Source organism: Sander lucioperca, chromosome 17, assembly GCF_008315115.2.
Source record: "Sander lucioperca isolate FBNREF2018 chromosome 17, SLUC_FBN_1.2, whole genome shotgun sequence".
NCBI lineage: Eukaryota > Metazoa > Chordata > Actinopteri > Perciformes > Percidae > Sander > Sander lucioperca.
The window spans coordinates 29,146,876-29,164,099 of NC_050189.1; the positions used below are offsets into that span (position 1 = coordinate 29,146,876).

Below are 17,224 nucleotides of genomic sequence, written 5' to 3' on the forward strand. Positions count from 1 at the left end.
GTTTTACAGTATATTTATGTCAATGAAACTGGAGTCAATAATGAGGTGAACTAGACACGCGTGCACCACACAGTGTCAGACCAGGGAGTCCCCCTGCCCTGAATGTATGAGGTACATTTCAGCTGGTTCGTGTTCCGCTTCTTGGTGCGAGTGTGACATCTTTAACATGTTGTATTTATTTAATATTTATCAAAAGGACACAAACGGGACTCGTTCGAGTCAAATGAAGGGTTGTTGCTGAGCCTCTCCCCACCCAAACTTGCTCGGAGCACACGCTCGATTTGAACACACATGCTAGTGAAACCAGTAAGCGTTAGTTGCAGCCTAAACAGCTCATGTTTTAGTTTATTAGTCATATTATACATTTGTCAGGGACCATGCACAGTTCAAGCCCTGTACCAGAGTTAGCTATACAGCTAATTTACATCTGTGGTCCCACGTTACTGTACTGTGTCAACAGTTCCCTTCATTTAATATTGTATGTGGAGTTTTTTTCTTATGCGGGGTGCAAATCTTCCACCGAAACAAGTTCCTTCCAGAGACTATTTTGCAGAGCCACCGTCTCTGCGTCCGAGGCGATTGTGATTGGTTTAAAGAAATGCAGACAACCAGGAGCATTTTATTCGCTGTGGAGATAGGTCTGGCAATGCACTACTTGCACACATACTTGCAGCCCTACACAGAGTAATCAATAAATCATTAATCATTAAAAAGCAAGTAGAGTGGAGAGCGGGCGCTCTATTCAGCAACGTGACAATCAGCTGCCGGGACCTGCACGGCTTCTGTCATGCATCTGTGGCCGACCTGTAGTTTGTGTGGCGTGTGTGTCCTTTAACCGCATCTGTCGGAGAGGTCGTGCAGCCTTGCAGATCAGTGATTTAACCCGTTCAGGGAAATCCGTTTTCTCAGGCTTTTGTCTCAAGCAAGAGAGACTGATTCACAGATTGACCGTGGTAGGAAAACAGAGGGCACATTTAGTTTGGTGGTGTTTGGATTGCAGAGTCTGATTTCCACAACTTGATGTGGATGTCAGTGGTCACCTGGCCCTCTGCCGCAACTCATTGGTTTCAACTCTGCGGCCGCCGGTCTGTGTCAGTGACACTGCTATTCACGCTGTGACTAATGTGTCGCCTCATCCTGAGCAGTGGGCAGGGCCAGCATTTACATCACATGTTGGTTGTTGTTTGTTTTTTTTTTGATGAGTTAAGATAGACAAGGCTAGACAGTGTTACGTTAGTACACACCTTTCTTGATAATCAGATAAAAGAAGTGAAGTACCATCTTACTGTTGATCCCATAAAGGAATGTTTTTTGTTGCCCATTTTGCACAGACTTGTTCATCAAATGAAATAAAAGTTGTTAGTGCAGAAATCTCATCGGCTGTTAATGTCTGTGAGGAGTTATTAGATGTGTGTTGTGCTGCTGACTTTCTGTTTGGTGGACTTTACTTCCTTCTGTGCCCTGCTCTATAATATCGCTGATGTGTATTTGCCTCTCGTCCCCACTGAAGCTAGACTACTGTCTCGTATGCCTGGACCACAGCTGAAGTACAACACGTTTAAAAACAGGAAGCGCCTGTCGTCTGTAAATCATCATCATCTCGGCCGGTTCATGCTGCCTGCTAAAAAGACGCACTTTCTGTGTGTTTCAGTGTGTGTGCATCAGCTCAGCACCATGCAGCGCACTTTCGGATCACTCTCTCAATGCACTCCCCCCCCACCCCCCTCCCCAACTCCTCCCCCCCCTCCCCAACTCCCCCAGTGTGGTGACACACCGCAGGACTCTGCAATAAAGCTTTTTGCACATAACATGTAAGCCTTTGAGTTGTGCCTCGCATCAACACTCTATGTCACCAGCCGCAGGTTTAAACAGGTTGTCTGTTTGTCATCCTTTTGATTTTTTTGTGCTTAAGTAGTGACTTAAGTAGTAGTAGTTAAAGTGTGTGTGTGTGTGTGTGTGTGTGTGTGTGTGTGTGTGTGTGTGTGTGTGTGTGTGTGTGTGTGTGTGTGTGTGTGTGTGTGTGTGTGTTTCATGTGTTTGTGTTAAGTGGCATTTTCAGAATGACATCTGTTAGTTACTGGTTAGTTGTGACATTCAAGGCTGGTCTGTGTTTGAATTGGCCCTCCCAGCTCTAACAAACACTACCTGCTTCCCTTCACAAAACACACACACACCACTGTACGATCCCACCAGAAACTAAATTCAAACTACATATGAATAAAAAGTGTAATATGCTGGAATTTCTTGGGTTTTGTTTCTTTTGCATTGTCTTGTTATTTTTCGTCTTTAAGAGACCTGTTGTACTGTAGAGGACTGATGGACATACATGGAGACAGCAGAGGGTTAACATGCAACTTTGTCTCACTTGAACTGTATATAAATAATGGTTTTATTAAAATAAAGAGCTGTACATATTCAACCAGGAGCAGTTCAGTGTGTGTTTGTTCACATTTGATGGAAAAGGATGGATTGAACTCCTTTGGTCAACTCTAGGTAGCAGACAAACTAATTTGAGAACACAAGAGTCTTTAAAGGAGCACTCCACTGTTTCTTTGTCAATTTTGAAAATATTTGTGCATTTAATATTTTCTTCCAGTATTGTATTAGATATTTCCAATAACGAAGCTTTTTATTTGTATTTTCAGTAATCAAACATATATTCATCTTTGCGTGTGGACACAATCTTCAATCTCTGCTTTTAAAACGTGAGTTAGGCTAACTATTTCTACGACAGCTCCGGTGTTGATTGGAAATGACACGGACCGAGAGATATTTCACTCACTACTGCTGTGAGTCTGCTGCTAATGTTGTACACTTTCACCCCCTCCACCCACCAGGGACACCTCAGTGCCGTTACACTTTCCGCTGGCTTTTAGTGTTAGGGGGCATTTGCGGTAACGTCTGCTGCGGTAATTGTTCAACTTTTTTTTAAACCAATATTTAGATATCATTACAGCCCTGAAGTCAGTTTTTGTGACCAATAACAAACCGGATACCCTTTCTACTTTAGTTCTGCTTCTTTATTTCATTTTTTCTAGAAACACTTAAAGAGTAGTTAGGGGCTGCACTGTAGCGATTGGTTTTGCTGCATTTCCCCGTCTTCACCTTTGAGCTCCATCTCTGGGCTAACCACGAGTGCATTTCCTGCAATCTACCTAAACCTTTTCAAAAGCTGAGTGGAAAGTTTCGATTGCAGGCAACTTCAGTCGCCTTGAAAACCACAACTACCCCCCACCCCACCTCCTCCTCCTCCACAACAGTAACACCTTTTTTTTTATTATTATTTTTGATCTTGATAAACGTAACAACCGCACCTCATTTTGTTTAGAAGCCCGTTACTGCAGGTAAGGAGCAGTTGTGGTATTGATCTCTCCAGCACCGCATCCAGAAGGAATAACCGAGCCATCATGGGAACCAGTCGCATCCTGCTGCTCGGCATCCTGGGACTTGCATTGCTCTCCTCAGTGATCTGCAACAGTAAGATTTTAGAATTCAAACCTAATGCGTGTCAGGGGTGTTACTTCTCCGAATACCCTGATAATACGTTTTCTTCTTCAGATACGAGCGGTCCTGACGACTGCTGCTTCACACTCTACCCGAGAAGACTGAACAAAAACCTCATCAGCTCATATTACATGACTGATCACCGCTGCCCCAAGACCGGAGTCATGTAAGTACTCACAACTAAGTTAAATTAAGTTCACCCTACTCATTTTTAGAATTCAATGACTGAAATAAGTATAAAGAGTAGGCTATTACTCAGCGTGACTATTACTTTGTAAATAAATTACCAGTTATTGACATTTAAAAAAAAAACAGATGCACATTTCACACATCCTGCGCACTAATTTTCAGACCCAAACAAAATTTAAGTTTTTTAAATCTGCGGAATATTATGCAGTCTGCATCTGCAGATTCCGTGTAGCCCTGCTGCTAATGACCCTACGTTTTAATTTTCTCATTAGCAGACGCAATTTTTTTATTTATTTTTAAATTCATTTTTAAAAATTAAATTATTTTTTCAGCAGTGATCCAGGATGAAACTATGCAACATTTAGCCAACTGTTTTTCTGCTTGGGTTTGAGATGTCTTACATTCTGAGATTTTTTTTAACATTTGTTTAAAATCTGTGAAATATCTGCTGAAAAGTCTGTGGAATTCCGTGAGGCCCTGCTCATTAGATATACAGTATATTGCATACTCTTGAATTTTTATAATTGATTTCTCATAATGAATCATGATTTTGGTCCCCATTTCCCCATTTGGTTTCCTTCTTGTTCTGCTAGTTCCGTCTCAGTTGTCGACCATTATAAGTCATTTTCACCTTCTGTCTTTCAGTCTGGTTACAAAAAAGTCTCGTCACATCTGCGTGGATCCCAATCTCTCCTGGGTCGTGGGCATCATGAAAAGTTTGGACGAAAGCAACTTTTAAAGCAGCTGCCCGCTCCGCTCCTCCTTCTTTAAAGTCACCGCGGCTTTTTGTTGCTTTATCAAATCACAGACTATAAAATGTGAAATTGATGTGAAAATCTGTTGTGAGTAATTCAAGATTTTGCCTCCAAATGGAGTCATTTTCAGCCACCATTGACCTACTTATACTGTGTTTCTGTAATTTCTTTTAGATGCTTTTTAAAAACTCACAATACCAAACAGTATGAACTTCATACAAATAAAGTGTGTATGCTTTGCCTTGTCTCTTCTCAATCCCTTCTAAGCCTTTACCAAATGAATAAATGTTTTAGCACTGAACACTTTACTCTCCATATGTGTTTAGACTCATTTCACATTTTTACTGCTGGGTGACTAATTAATTGGAATTGTAGAAACTGGACGCTGTCTCTAGTTTTTGTTAGAATTAGTACCAAATTATTAGTTTCCAGGCAACTTTGTTGAAATTATTTGGAAATTACAGACCCTTGAAATGAAGCGTTACCCAGACTTCTGTACACCTTACATTCAAACAGATTTTTTTGTGTGAGGAAATATAAACCCTTATGATACAGCAGGTAAAAAAAAAAGGTAGATATAGGAATCAATAAAAACAACAGTATCTAGTGGTCAGACAGGACAGTGTGTCTGTTACAGGTGCAGTAGGTAAGACTTATAAAACTAACTTTCTGTCATATTTGCTGAAACTGACCCTATGTTCCAGTAGAACTACATGAAGCAGGTCATTTAAAAAGAAATCCGGCTCCTCTGACACCACCTACAGCCTGTAGTGAGATTTGCAAAAATCCACAGCTCCCTGTTCAGATGCACCAATCAGGACCGGGGGGGGGGGGGGGGTCTAACTGCGTGTCAATCATTGCCCAGGCCCAGCCCAACCTATACGACTAGAAAATCGCTACACCATTCTGATGAACGATGAGTTCCCTCTGCTCTGCGGAAACCCTTCTCTGCCTCGTCCCCACGGCGCTCATCCTGGCCCATCCACACAGTCGGCGCGCCCCCCTTCAGACCCAACAACTTCCACGCTGGTCATCGGAAGCTCCATGGTCAGGGACCTCTACATTCCCCCTACACCTAGCGGTTATTATCAGACCACTTCTTAATAACTTTCGAATTCTTACTACCCGACTATACGAAATTAGATAAAAGCTTCTACACTAGAAGCCTATCTGACAGTGCTATAGCTATAGCCAAATTTAAGGAAGTTATTCCAACAGCACTAAACTCATTACCGTGCCGTAATATAACAGAGGATCTTTATGTAAACTTTAGTCCCTCTCAAATTGATAATTTCGTAGACGGTGCTACGGCCTGCCTACGGACTACTTTAGACTCTGTTGCTCCCCTTAAAAAGAAGACGATGAAGCAAAGGAAACTAGCACCTTGGTAGAACTTCCAAACTCGTAAATTAAAGCAAATCTCGCGCAAACTTGAAAGTAAATGGCGTTCCACCAAACTGGAAGAATCTCGTTTAGACTGGCAAGACAGTCTGAAAACCTATAGGAAGACCCTAAGAAAGGCCAGATCAGACTATTATTCATCACTAATAGAAGAAAATAAGAACAACCCAAGGTTTCTTTTCAGCACTGTAGCCAGGCTGACAGATAGCCACAGCTCTATTGAGCCATCTATTCCTATAGCTCTGAGTAGTGATGACTTCATGAGTTTCTTTAACGATAAAATTATAACAATTAGAGATACTATTCATCACCTCTTGCCCCCAACCTCTAATGGGTCACCTTTAACTGACAGACTGCTAGAAAGAACAACTAGACCTGACATATACTTAGATTGCTTTTATCCTATAAACCTTCAACAATTAATGCTAAAGGTCTCTTCAGCAAAGCCATCTACCTGTCTCTTGGACCCCATCCCAACGAGGCTACTTAAAGAAGCGTTACCCGTGGTTAACACTTCATTGCTAGATATGATAAATATGTCTTTATTGACAGGTTATGTACCGCAGTCATTTAAAGTAGCTGTGATAAAACCTCTACTGAAAAAACCCACCCTCGATCCTGAGGTCTTAGCCAACTATAGACCTATATCTAACCTTCCCTTTCTCTCCAAGATCCTTGAGAAAGTAGTCGCTAATCAGTTATGTGATTTTCTACATAGCAATAGCTTATTTGAGGACTTTCAGTCAGGATTTAGAAAGCATCATAGCACAGAGACGGCACTGGTGAAAAAAACTGGTGAAAAAACGACCTTCTAACTGCTTCAGACAAAGGACTTGTCTCCGTACTTGTCTTATTAGATCTTAGCGCTGCATTCGATACTATTGACCATACCATCCTCTTACAGAGACTGGAACATTTAGTTGGCATTACAGTAATCGCACTAAACTGGTTTAAGTCCTACTTCTCTGATTGATCGCAATTTGTTAATGTTAACAATAAACCCTCCTATTACGCTAAAATTGACCATGGCGTTCCTCAAGGCTCAGTGCTTGGACCAATTCTATTCTCCTTATATATGCTTCCTCTAGGCAATATTATTAGGAAACAATTAACTTTCACTGTTATGCGGATGACACCCAATTATATCTGTCAATCAAGCCAGACGAAACCAGCCAGCTAGCTAAACTTCAAGCTTGCATTAAAGATATAAAATCATGGATGGCCTACAATTTCCTGATGTTAAACTCAAACAAAACCGAAGTTATTGTGCTGGGCCCGAAACACCTACGAACCTCATTAGCCGAAGATATAATTACTCTGGATGGCATTGCCCTGGCCTCCAGTACTACTGTCAGAAATCTAGGAGTTCTTTTTGATCAGGATCTATCCTTCAACGCCCATCTAAAACAAACCTCTAGAACAGCCTTTTTTCACCTTCGTAACATTGCTAAAATTAGGAACATCCTGTCTCAAAATGTTGCTGAAAAACTAGTCCATGCATTCGTTACTTCCAGGCTGGACTACTGTAATTCCTTATTATTAGGATGCTCAAATAAGTCCCTTAGGACTCTCCAGCTGATCCAGAATGCTGCAGCACGTGTTCTGACAAGAACTAAGAAAAGAGATCATATTTCTCCTGTATTAGCTTCTCTCCATTGGCTTCCTGTAAAATCCAGGATTGAATTTAAAATCCTTCTTCTGACCTACAAAGCTCTAAATGTCAAGCTCCTTCATATCTTGAGGACCTCTTAGTACCTTATTGTCCCACTAGAGCACTACGCTCCCAGAATGCAGAGTTACTTGTGGTTCCTAGAGTCTCTAAAAGTAGAATGGGAGGCAGAGCCTTCAGCTATCAGGCTCCTCTCCTGTGGAACCAGCTCCCAATCTGGGTTCGGGGGGCAGACACCGTCGCTACATTTAAGACTAAACTGAAAACTCTCCTCTTTGATAAAGCTTATAGTTAGGGAGTGAGGAGTTGCAGTGAACGCCTAGACCGGCGGGGCAGGGTGTATAGCTGCAGACACAGCACCCCTGCTTTTCTCTGCTTCTCTTTACAGTCATCAGATTTACCTATCGTATAATCAATAATATAGTGCCTCTCCTAGTTATGCTGTTATAATTCTAGACTGCCGAGGAAGTTCCTTCTTATGACGCGCTCTTTTCTTTTGTTTCCTTTTATGCACATCCTGTCTCAGAAGTGCTTGTTACTCACCTAGCTCTGGGGAGTTTACTCCCCGGAGTCCTTATGTTTCTTCTTCGCCCAGAACATCGCCTCGGATTAGGGTGACACCAAGACCTAGGTCTTGGGTGCAGCTGTGGCTATGGACCTGCTACACCCTGCTACGCTCTGCGATTCCCTGCAATGCCCTGCAATGCCCGGCTACATCTTGCTGCGTCCACCGCGTCCACCCATGCTCTGCTGTGCCACGCTACATCCTGTACCGTCATAACCCCAACCGTCAGACACCGCCCACCAAGAGTCTGGGTCTGCCGAGGTTTCTTCCTAAAAGGGAGTTTTTCCTCGCCACTGTCGCAATGCTTGCTCTTGGGGGAACTATTGGAATTGTTGGGGCTTTGTAAATTATAGAGTGTGGTCTAGACCTACTTTATCTGTAAAGTGTCTCGAGATAACTCTTGTTATGATTTGATACTATAAATAAAATTGAATTGAATTGAATTGCTCATGCACACGCATTCATTCTCCCTTGTGGGGGGAGGGGCTTAGGAGACCGTTTTGGGCTTTAGCAGAAAGAGGGGAAGGACTGAGAAGTTTTTTCTTTTGCAGTGTTTGTCCAGAGAAGAAGCACTAATGAGGAGATTCTGTATGAAGAATTTTGAATTCAGCCTCCAGCAGTTAAAATCCCCGCTAATAAAACCAAGAACACCAACACAACTTCTCAAGATAAGGATTTATCTCTCCTGCAACATGTGCCCATCAGCCCATGGTTGAATAAAGTATGTTATAGTATTTTATACATTTAGCTGTTGTTTGGGAGGGATTGATATATATATATATATATATATTATTTAGATACTGTATATGTGAAATATATTTGATTATGACGGAAATCATGCTTTTCTTCAAACAGTTCCTTCTGCCCCTGCACCAGGAAGTGAACCTACTGTAATGTAAGCAACAATTAAGTCATATCTTCATATTAAATTTTTTGTTCTCCCTTACACCTTTCTTTCTTCTTACATTATTAAAAAATCAGCCAATGTCTCTTTGAGTATCCTCGGATACAGTTAAAAAAGTCTTAAGGTGCTGACACGCAGAGCCAATAATCAGCCGTTGGACAGTCTGGCGAGGTCGGTGACTCAAGTCTGTTCGGTGTGTCATAACTGTCGGTACACGATCCGTTCTGCCTGCACGATCCGTTCTGCACATGCGCAAAATGTTCGCGCATGCGCGGTTGTACGAGGATTTACGACACTGTACGATCTGTTCCACGCTTCCGGTCGACAGCCAAGCTAACGTTAGTTTAGCTAACAGCTAATTCGGCTAACTGCTAGCTGATTGTAGCGGTCTGCAGTTAGCCTCCACAGGCAAGCTAACGTTAGTTTAGCTAACAGCTAATTCGGCTAACTGCTAGCTGAGACAGCATGTAATAACTTTAAAAGACCCTCAAAATAAAACTTGAAAATAAACGTTGACATATATAACAAACACCTAACATATATAACAGCTGTTACATCAGTTCTACTTTACTTGTGCTCATTTAAAATACAATCACTCAATACTTGTCTTTATTGTTATTACTGTGAAGTCTTAATTTAGCTGTAGCCTGCTTTTCCCATTACGTTTGAGTTAACGTTATTTTAGACTGAATCTAGCTGTCAGCTAGCGGTTAGCCGAATTAGCTGTTAGCTAAACTAACGTTAGCTTCCCGGTGGAGGCTAGCCATAGGCTAGCGTGGAACAGATCGTGCAGGTCGTATGGATACGTAAAACAGTATTATCTTGCGCATGTGCAGAACGGATCGTGCAGGCAGAACGGATCGTGTACCGACAATAACCACGAGACTTACTGTCGCATAGTAGAGGAATTACCGTATAGTACAGGAGAAGCTCGCAGGCAGTTTCGTCTTACATTAGCTGTTTAAGTTGAATTACTAATGTTAACTAGCATTTTAGTTAGCAATAATTAGCCTCTGTCCATGTTATCTCCTTACATATACCTACGCTCTCCGTTTCTGTAAGATTGGGAATGATTGAGATTTCTCTTGGCACAGCTACCAGAAGACTTCCAACTTTCAGACACGTTGCTCACGTCACATTTACGTCGTCTCTCTCAGTTGGAGGCTGCTCAGTGCTCACCGGAAAAGTGCTTCTAACGGCCTTCACTGGTCTCCGTCCAGAGACACGGGATCTGTTGGACGCGTTCGTCCAATCAGCTGCCGGTTTTCATTTTCTGGGAAACAATCAGACTGTTAATGGAAACAATACAGAGCAGCGCCGCCTGCTGCTATGGAGACGTATTACGTTTCGCGCACGCGCAGAGCGTGTGCTCAAGTCGGTGTCTCTTCGATGTGTTCTGAGGCACTTTTTGGACCTCGGGGACCCGACTGATCAGTCCGACTGGCTTTTCTGCCGGTGGTCGGCCGTCTGGTTGGTGTGTAACTACCTTAAGGCCCGTCAGAACTTCATTTCATGTGCTGCATGATGGGAGCCACTGTCCATTGACAGGAACATGTGTTATTATTAACATGTCTATTGTCTAATCCTAACATAGGAAGAATAATATACACAGGCATACACACGAACCAGCGCTGTCGTAATGTAAACAAACTGAAACCAGTCTTAGTGATGCAGCTGTTTGTGTGCATCAGTGCTTTTCAAAATGGTTGGTGCAATCTATTCATGTATAATGAAGAAATGGCTTATTGATAATCTGATTTTTTTCTAGAAAGAATAAATAAAGAAAATGTGCACATTAGACTGCTGACTGACTGTTGACTTTTGCTGCCTGTCTCTGCCTGCAGATTTGTCTTGTTTTGTTGCTTGCTGTTGTGTTTGTTACTTGTTGTGCATTGTGCCTGTTTGAATGTTGCTCTGTGTATGTGGCTCTTTCGTGCTGACTGATGAAAATTCGCTTGCTGAGCTAACTCTGGCTCATTTACAGTTACTTTGCTGTTGATTAACGAGCACTGCCCCTGTCAAATAAACAAATAAAAGAAAATGAAATGAAATATAACACAAATCGCCTCCTCCAGAGGCGACCTCTAGCTCACCCAGTAGACCGTGCTCCCCATGTAGGCTGAGTTCTTTTCAGCGGCCCAGGTTTGAGTCCGACCTGCTGCCCTTTGCTGCGTGTCATCCCCCATCTCTCTCCCCCCTTTCCTGTCCATCCACTGTCACTACAAAATAAAGGGAAAAAGCCCCAAAAAATAATCTTAAAAAAACCCCAGGACCAAGCTCAGCACCATGGGTGCCCCCTCTGATCATCTGAGGGCCCCTCAGACTGCTGAGAGCTTTAAAAAAGGACTTAAGACATTCCTGTTTAGCAAGACCGGCGACTTCTAACTAACCTCGCTGGTTGCTGCTTTTAGTCTCCAGTTTTTATGCTTGTATCTGTCTTCAGAGGCTTTTACCCTGTAGTAGCAGTAGATGGGTTTTAAATGTTTAAAAGTCCATTTTAAATCAAATATATTATTATTATTATTATTATTATTATTATTATTATTATTATTATTATTATTATTATTTCCACTGTCGGGGCGGAATAAACTGGAGCCGAAGACTCCAGGTAGTCCACCAGAACCAGGGCCGAGGACTCCAGGTAGTCCTCCAGAACCGGAGCCGAGGACTCCAGGTAGTCCTCCAGAACCGGGGCTGAAGACTCCAGGTAGTCCTCCAGAACCAGGGAAGAAGACTGCAGATAGTCCTCCAGAACCAGGGCTGAAGACTCCAGATAGTCCTCCAGAACCGGGGCTGAAGACTCCAAGTAGTCCTCCAGAACCGGGGCTGAAGACTCCAAGTAGTCCTCCAGAACCAGGGAAGAAGACGGCAGATAATCCTCCAGAACCGGTGCTGAAGACTCCAGATAGTCCTCCTGAACCAGGGCTGAAGACTCCAGGTAGTCCTCCTGAACCGGGGCTGAAGACTCCAGGTAGTCCTCCAGAACCAGGGAAGAAGACTGCAGATAGTCCTCCAGAACCAGGGCTGAAGACTCCAGGTAGTCCTCCAGAACAGAAAAAAATAGCTTCATAATTGGTCATATTTAGCGTGGAAAGTGGGAAATACATAAATAACAGTCCCTCCAGAAAAACGTGATTATGCGATCGCATAATTCAATGCATAATCAGCCAAAGTCTGCATATTTATGCAGGGGCCGCATTTTTTCAAATACTCCACACTTTCGCCGCATAAATTGCCGATTTCTGCGCAAAATATGCGGGGCTTGCATGATTTCATAATCCCTGCATTTTCGTTGCAAAAAAGTCACATATATCTTAGTAGAAACTTGAAAAAATGTTGCGTTTACTTCACACAAGAGCAGCCATTTTCCCCTGTTGCCATGGGAACGTTATGAAATGACGTAATTACGCGACGTGAATATCATTGAAAAGCTGCAAACCCCGCGATGAAGCCATGATGAAATTGCAGTTTTTGCAAGTTCCCGCAATTTTTGCAAGTTCCCGCAATTTCATCGCATAAAATTGCATAAATATCCCGCATATACCATCGTATTTTTTAAGAAAACGTGCCGCATAATCAAGGATTTTTGCCCGCAACAATCACAAAAAAAATCTGCATTTTTCTGGAAAGGCTGAAATAATACCAGAGTATAGGCCAGAGAATATGAAAGTATATGTTGCTTTTTTTTTTTGTTATTTGACCAATTGTTTTGTTACTCACAGTTCTTTGTTTTTTTCTGATATTTGTACGGTGGCCGACAGGGGCAAACGCCCTGCAACTTAAGAAAACACACGCAAATAGACAAAACACAAGCAAATTAAGAAAACAACTTCATTAATTTGACAACACATGTGCAGCATTCAGCAAACGCGCTGCAAATACCGCAACACAACCAAATACATAAACTCACTGCAAATACACACAACACAACCAAATACATAAACGCACTGCAAATACACACAACACAACCAAATAGATAAACGCACTGCAAATATGAAATGATGCTAAAAGAAAAGCACACAAACCCAGAAAACAAATGCAACAAAAAAACGCTGCATCCAGATTACACAACGGAAGTTCTCCAGACCTCTAGAGGGAGCAGCTAGTGGAACAGCTGGATTTTCGACCTCACGGGGAGAGAGGGAAAGAGAGGGAAAGAGAGAGAGAGAGAGAGAGAGAGAGAGAGAGAGAGAGAGAGAGAGAGAGAGAGAGAAAAACTGCATAGACTGTAAATATTAAATCTATGTTTGAGATATGTTTTCTCTGGTTTGGTGGGTGTGTCTCCTCAGGTCCCAGCTGATACTCAATCAGCAGAGACTCGTGGTGATAAAACATTTAAAACTGCGTCAGCGTTTAACGTTGACGTTTGTTTAAGCCATATTACATCAGAGGGTTTAATTTCGATGTCCGAAATTACTGAAGTGTAGGCCTCCTCAAGTGTAATATTGTGATTATACAACAACGGTTACCAACAAAATAAGTGATCAATCTGTATTCATATTGTGGAGCAATTCGCGCTTGAAATACAAAAAACAGACAGGATTTCTAGTCCCTCCCTGTTAGTAAACCAGCCAATTTACCGTGGGATTTATCAAACTGAATAAATCCCGCCCGCACATGTAAACACAAAACTGCTTTGCTAACTCCAACGTGTTGTAAGTAAGTTGTAAGCTTTTATTTTGAAAAGCCAAAGCTCGGGGACAGCACCAGCCGGGAGGGCATGAGACGGAACATAGACTGTATATTAATAATATGTTATGTTATTAATAATAATAATAATAATAATAATATGAATTTAATATTGGTTAATAACGGTCGAAAATCCAGCTGTTCCACTAGCTGCTCCCTCTAGAGGTCTGGAGAACTTCCGTTGTGTAATCTGGATGCAGCGTTTTTTTGTTGCATTTGTTTTCGGGGTTTGTGTGCTTTTCTTTTTGCATCGTTTCATATTTGCAGCGCGTTTATGTATTTGGTTGTGTTGTGGTATTTGCAGCGCGTTTGCTGAATGCTGCGCATGTGTTGTCAAATTAATGAAGTTGTTTTCTTAATTTGCTTGTGTTTTTGTCTATTTGCGTGTGTTTTCTTAAGTTGCAGGGCGTTTGCCCCTGTCGGCCACCGTAAATTTGGGCAGAGATTGACTTCATAGTTTAAGTTTAAGTCGGTAGGTTATTTTATTGTAAAAGAAGCTCCAAAAATAGAGTGCATAATACTGTAACATTACAGCCGAGTGTGCCTGAGCCTTTACTAATTCTAACTTGAATGTGATCAAATGTGTGGTTGTCTTCATGCATGTTTGACTCACGACCACAGGGTGTCAGATATATATATATATATATATATAAAGATAAAATGTTCTATTTGTAGCTACATAGTTTGTTTGCAATGGTCCAACCCAATTTTCCCTCTAGCCCAATAATAATCACGGCCCGTCACATTTATCTTGGGAACCACAGGACTACTCCTAACTATATTTAAAGTAGATCAAATCAGCTCTACCTCCACCAGCTACAGTAAAATACTGCTCAGACATGGATGCTTTAGGATTATGGTTCATTATAGTCTAATAATCAGTCACAGGGGCCAACTGCCTGCACCAGAGATCTTCAACAGGGGCAGAGTTACTGCACGGGGGCACCAAATTAATAATTATTTTGAAAGTTTTTCAAAAATTGAATTGTCTTGTTGCCAATTAGCTCAGTTGGAAGAGTGGGCGCACACATGCAGAGATTTTTTTCCTCGACGTAGGTCCAGGGTTTGAATCCAACCTGTGACGGTTTTCCTGCATGTCTTCCCCCCCTCTCTCTCCCCTTTCATATCTCAGCTTTCCTATCCAATAAAGGCAGAAATGAAAACGTCTTAACATGAATCCAACATTTTATTAGAAAATATAAATCAGCCTATTTGTGAAACAAAACCCCATTGATGACAGGCTTACAGGCCTATAGGTAAGGAGTTACTATGGTAGCCATCCACAGATCCAGTTGATCCTTAGGATTCACTCTGAAACATGTTTTTTTTGTTGTTTTTTGGGGCATGTCTGCCTTTTTTTTAATAGGAAAGCTGAGACATGAAAGGGGTGAGAGAGAGAGAGAGAGAGAGAGAGAGAGAGAGAAAGAGAGAGAGAAAGAGGGAAAACATGCAAGTAAACCGTCACTGGTCGGATTCGAACCCTGGACCTTCTGCGTCGAGGAAAATAAGTCTCTGCATGTGTGCACATGCTGTACCAACTGAGCTAACCAGTCACAAAACATGTTTGTTTAACATCAAAACATGATTTATAAAATCATGTCAACAATTATTATTTTAATAGCTTAGTATTCCATGCATTCAAAAATATATGTATTTAGGCTTTAGGCCGTCCTACACGTTATTGTAGGCCCAGTTTAATATGCAACTTCATTTTATACAATAGATGTAGTAGGAGGTCCCTGCTCCGTGTCTCTTTCAGTTAATGGGGTCCTTGGCTTAAAAAACTATAAAAAAAATCCTGCTCTACACAATTCCACAGAAAAAACAGTGTGTCAGATGTGTGAATGTGTTAAAAATAAAAAAACAGAAGATAAATAAGAACATGTACTGTACATTTCAGTACAAGCAAGGAAACCAACACAACAGAATACTAACAAAATGCAAACACATCTTTCAGAATTATTGCGAATGATTTAAATAAGGATTCCCATGTTCAAAAGGGAGTAGGAAGAAGTTTAAAAAAAAACTTTTCTGGTCCTTTTTCAACACATTTCCCCGCAATAACGGTGAAGTTTAAGTTGAACTCTTTCGCCTCCCAGTGGCAGCTCCGTTTTTGACAACTTGTAACGCTGGTTCTGTCATAAAGGTCCCTTCCTTCATTACCCCGTAGTCAGATAAAAGATATCAACAGTGATTACGCTCTCCTCTGGTGCGGTGCTATCTGCTGCTTATTTACATTGGTAAGAGTGCAAAGGCTTGTTTTATGTCTGCCAGTTAAATGCATGCTCTCTGAAGCTGAATCTTATCTGACATACAGTTTTTGTAATAATTTTCAAGGAGACCACTGAGGTCATTCCGCACTTAAAGACCTTAATAAAAATGGTTGACAAAGGCTGTGAAAATGGTTCTGGACTCCTGGGTCTGTTCTTTTTCAAGTATATATCTCCATTAGATACTCCATTTAGTTAGTTAGTTAGTTAGTTAGTCATTAGCAGGCCTAAACAGAATCTGTGTAGTCTGAATTCCGACAACACCTCGGCTGATTTTACGCAGATTTTATTAATTAATTTAAAACATTTCTGTTATCCAAAATGAATAGTGTTGATCACATTACAAGCAAAAAAACATTCCGCTAAATTCCGACGAGAATTTCATTCTGGATTACCGAAAATCTGCAGATTTTGTTTGGGCCTGGTCATTAGTTTGTTAGTCCGTCAGTTAGTTAGATAGACGGTCGGTCGGTCGGTCGGTCGGTCAGTCGGTCAGTCGGTCGGTCGTTCATCATTAGTTAGTAGTTATTTGCACCAAAACAAACAAACAAAAACATATTATGATGGGAGAAAAAGGGATGGTGTTCATTAGTTGTTTTTTTTTATTCTGCAAGCTCTGCTCGGGGGTGTTTTGAACATTTTCCAATTCTTTAGTTTTAAAAGAGGCTACATGAATAGCCTTACTGTAAGAAACACCTTCAACCTCCCCTGTCTTTGGAAAACCCCTAGCTGGTGGAGCCCTCCATAGGCTCCATGAGAACAGCAGTCTCGCTTTGCCAGACCTTCCTCCACAGTGCTGCTGAGGAAGGTCTGGCTAGTCCACACAGCATTCTGGGATGGGAGAAAAACGTGCTCTGGTTTATTGGTATTTCTTCAAACCAATCACAATCATCTTGGGCAACGCTAAACTCCGGACAGAGCAATGGTGCCTCTGCAAAATAGCCTCGGGAAGGAACTTGTTTTGGTGGAACAGGTGTACGTTCAAAAGTAGTTTTAGTCGTGCGAGAGAAAAGATTGGACAGATAGTCTAGCTAGCTGTCTGGATTTACCCTGCAGAGATCTGAGGAGCAGTAAACCATAGTCCTCAGAAATCCACCAGAGTTTAGAACGCCAACACAAAGAAAGAGGAAGAGGACGGACATCTGGCCGAAGAAGAGGGACATCCGACGGAACCTGAACAATCCCTTAAATGAAACGTCGATATAGACTACATCATCAGTAGAAAGAGTTGGCAGAAACATCCAGCAGAGACTCCAGGACAGGCAGAGAGATGTGAAG

At 41.8% G+C, this 17,224-nt stretch overlaps 1 protein-coding gene across 1 annotated transcript; it reads left to right on the top strand.

Moving 5' to 3' along the window:
* The first annotated feature begins 3,272 nt into the window (after window positions 1–3,272).
* On the top strand, window positions 3,273–4,688 carry ccl36.1 (chemokine (C-C motif) ligand 36, duplicate 1). The gene is made up of 3 exons (XM_031279520.2): window positions 3,273–3,477; window positions 3,559–3,670; window positions 4,339–4,688. Exons 1-3 carry the CDS (start codon window positions 3,408–3,410, stop codon window positions 4,430–4,432), a joined length of 276 nt encoding a protein of 91 aa, XP_031135380.1. The 5' UTR covers window positions 3,273–3,407; the 3' UTR covers window positions 4,433–4,688.
* The last annotated feature ends 12,536 nt before the right edge of the window (window positions 4,689–17,224 follow it).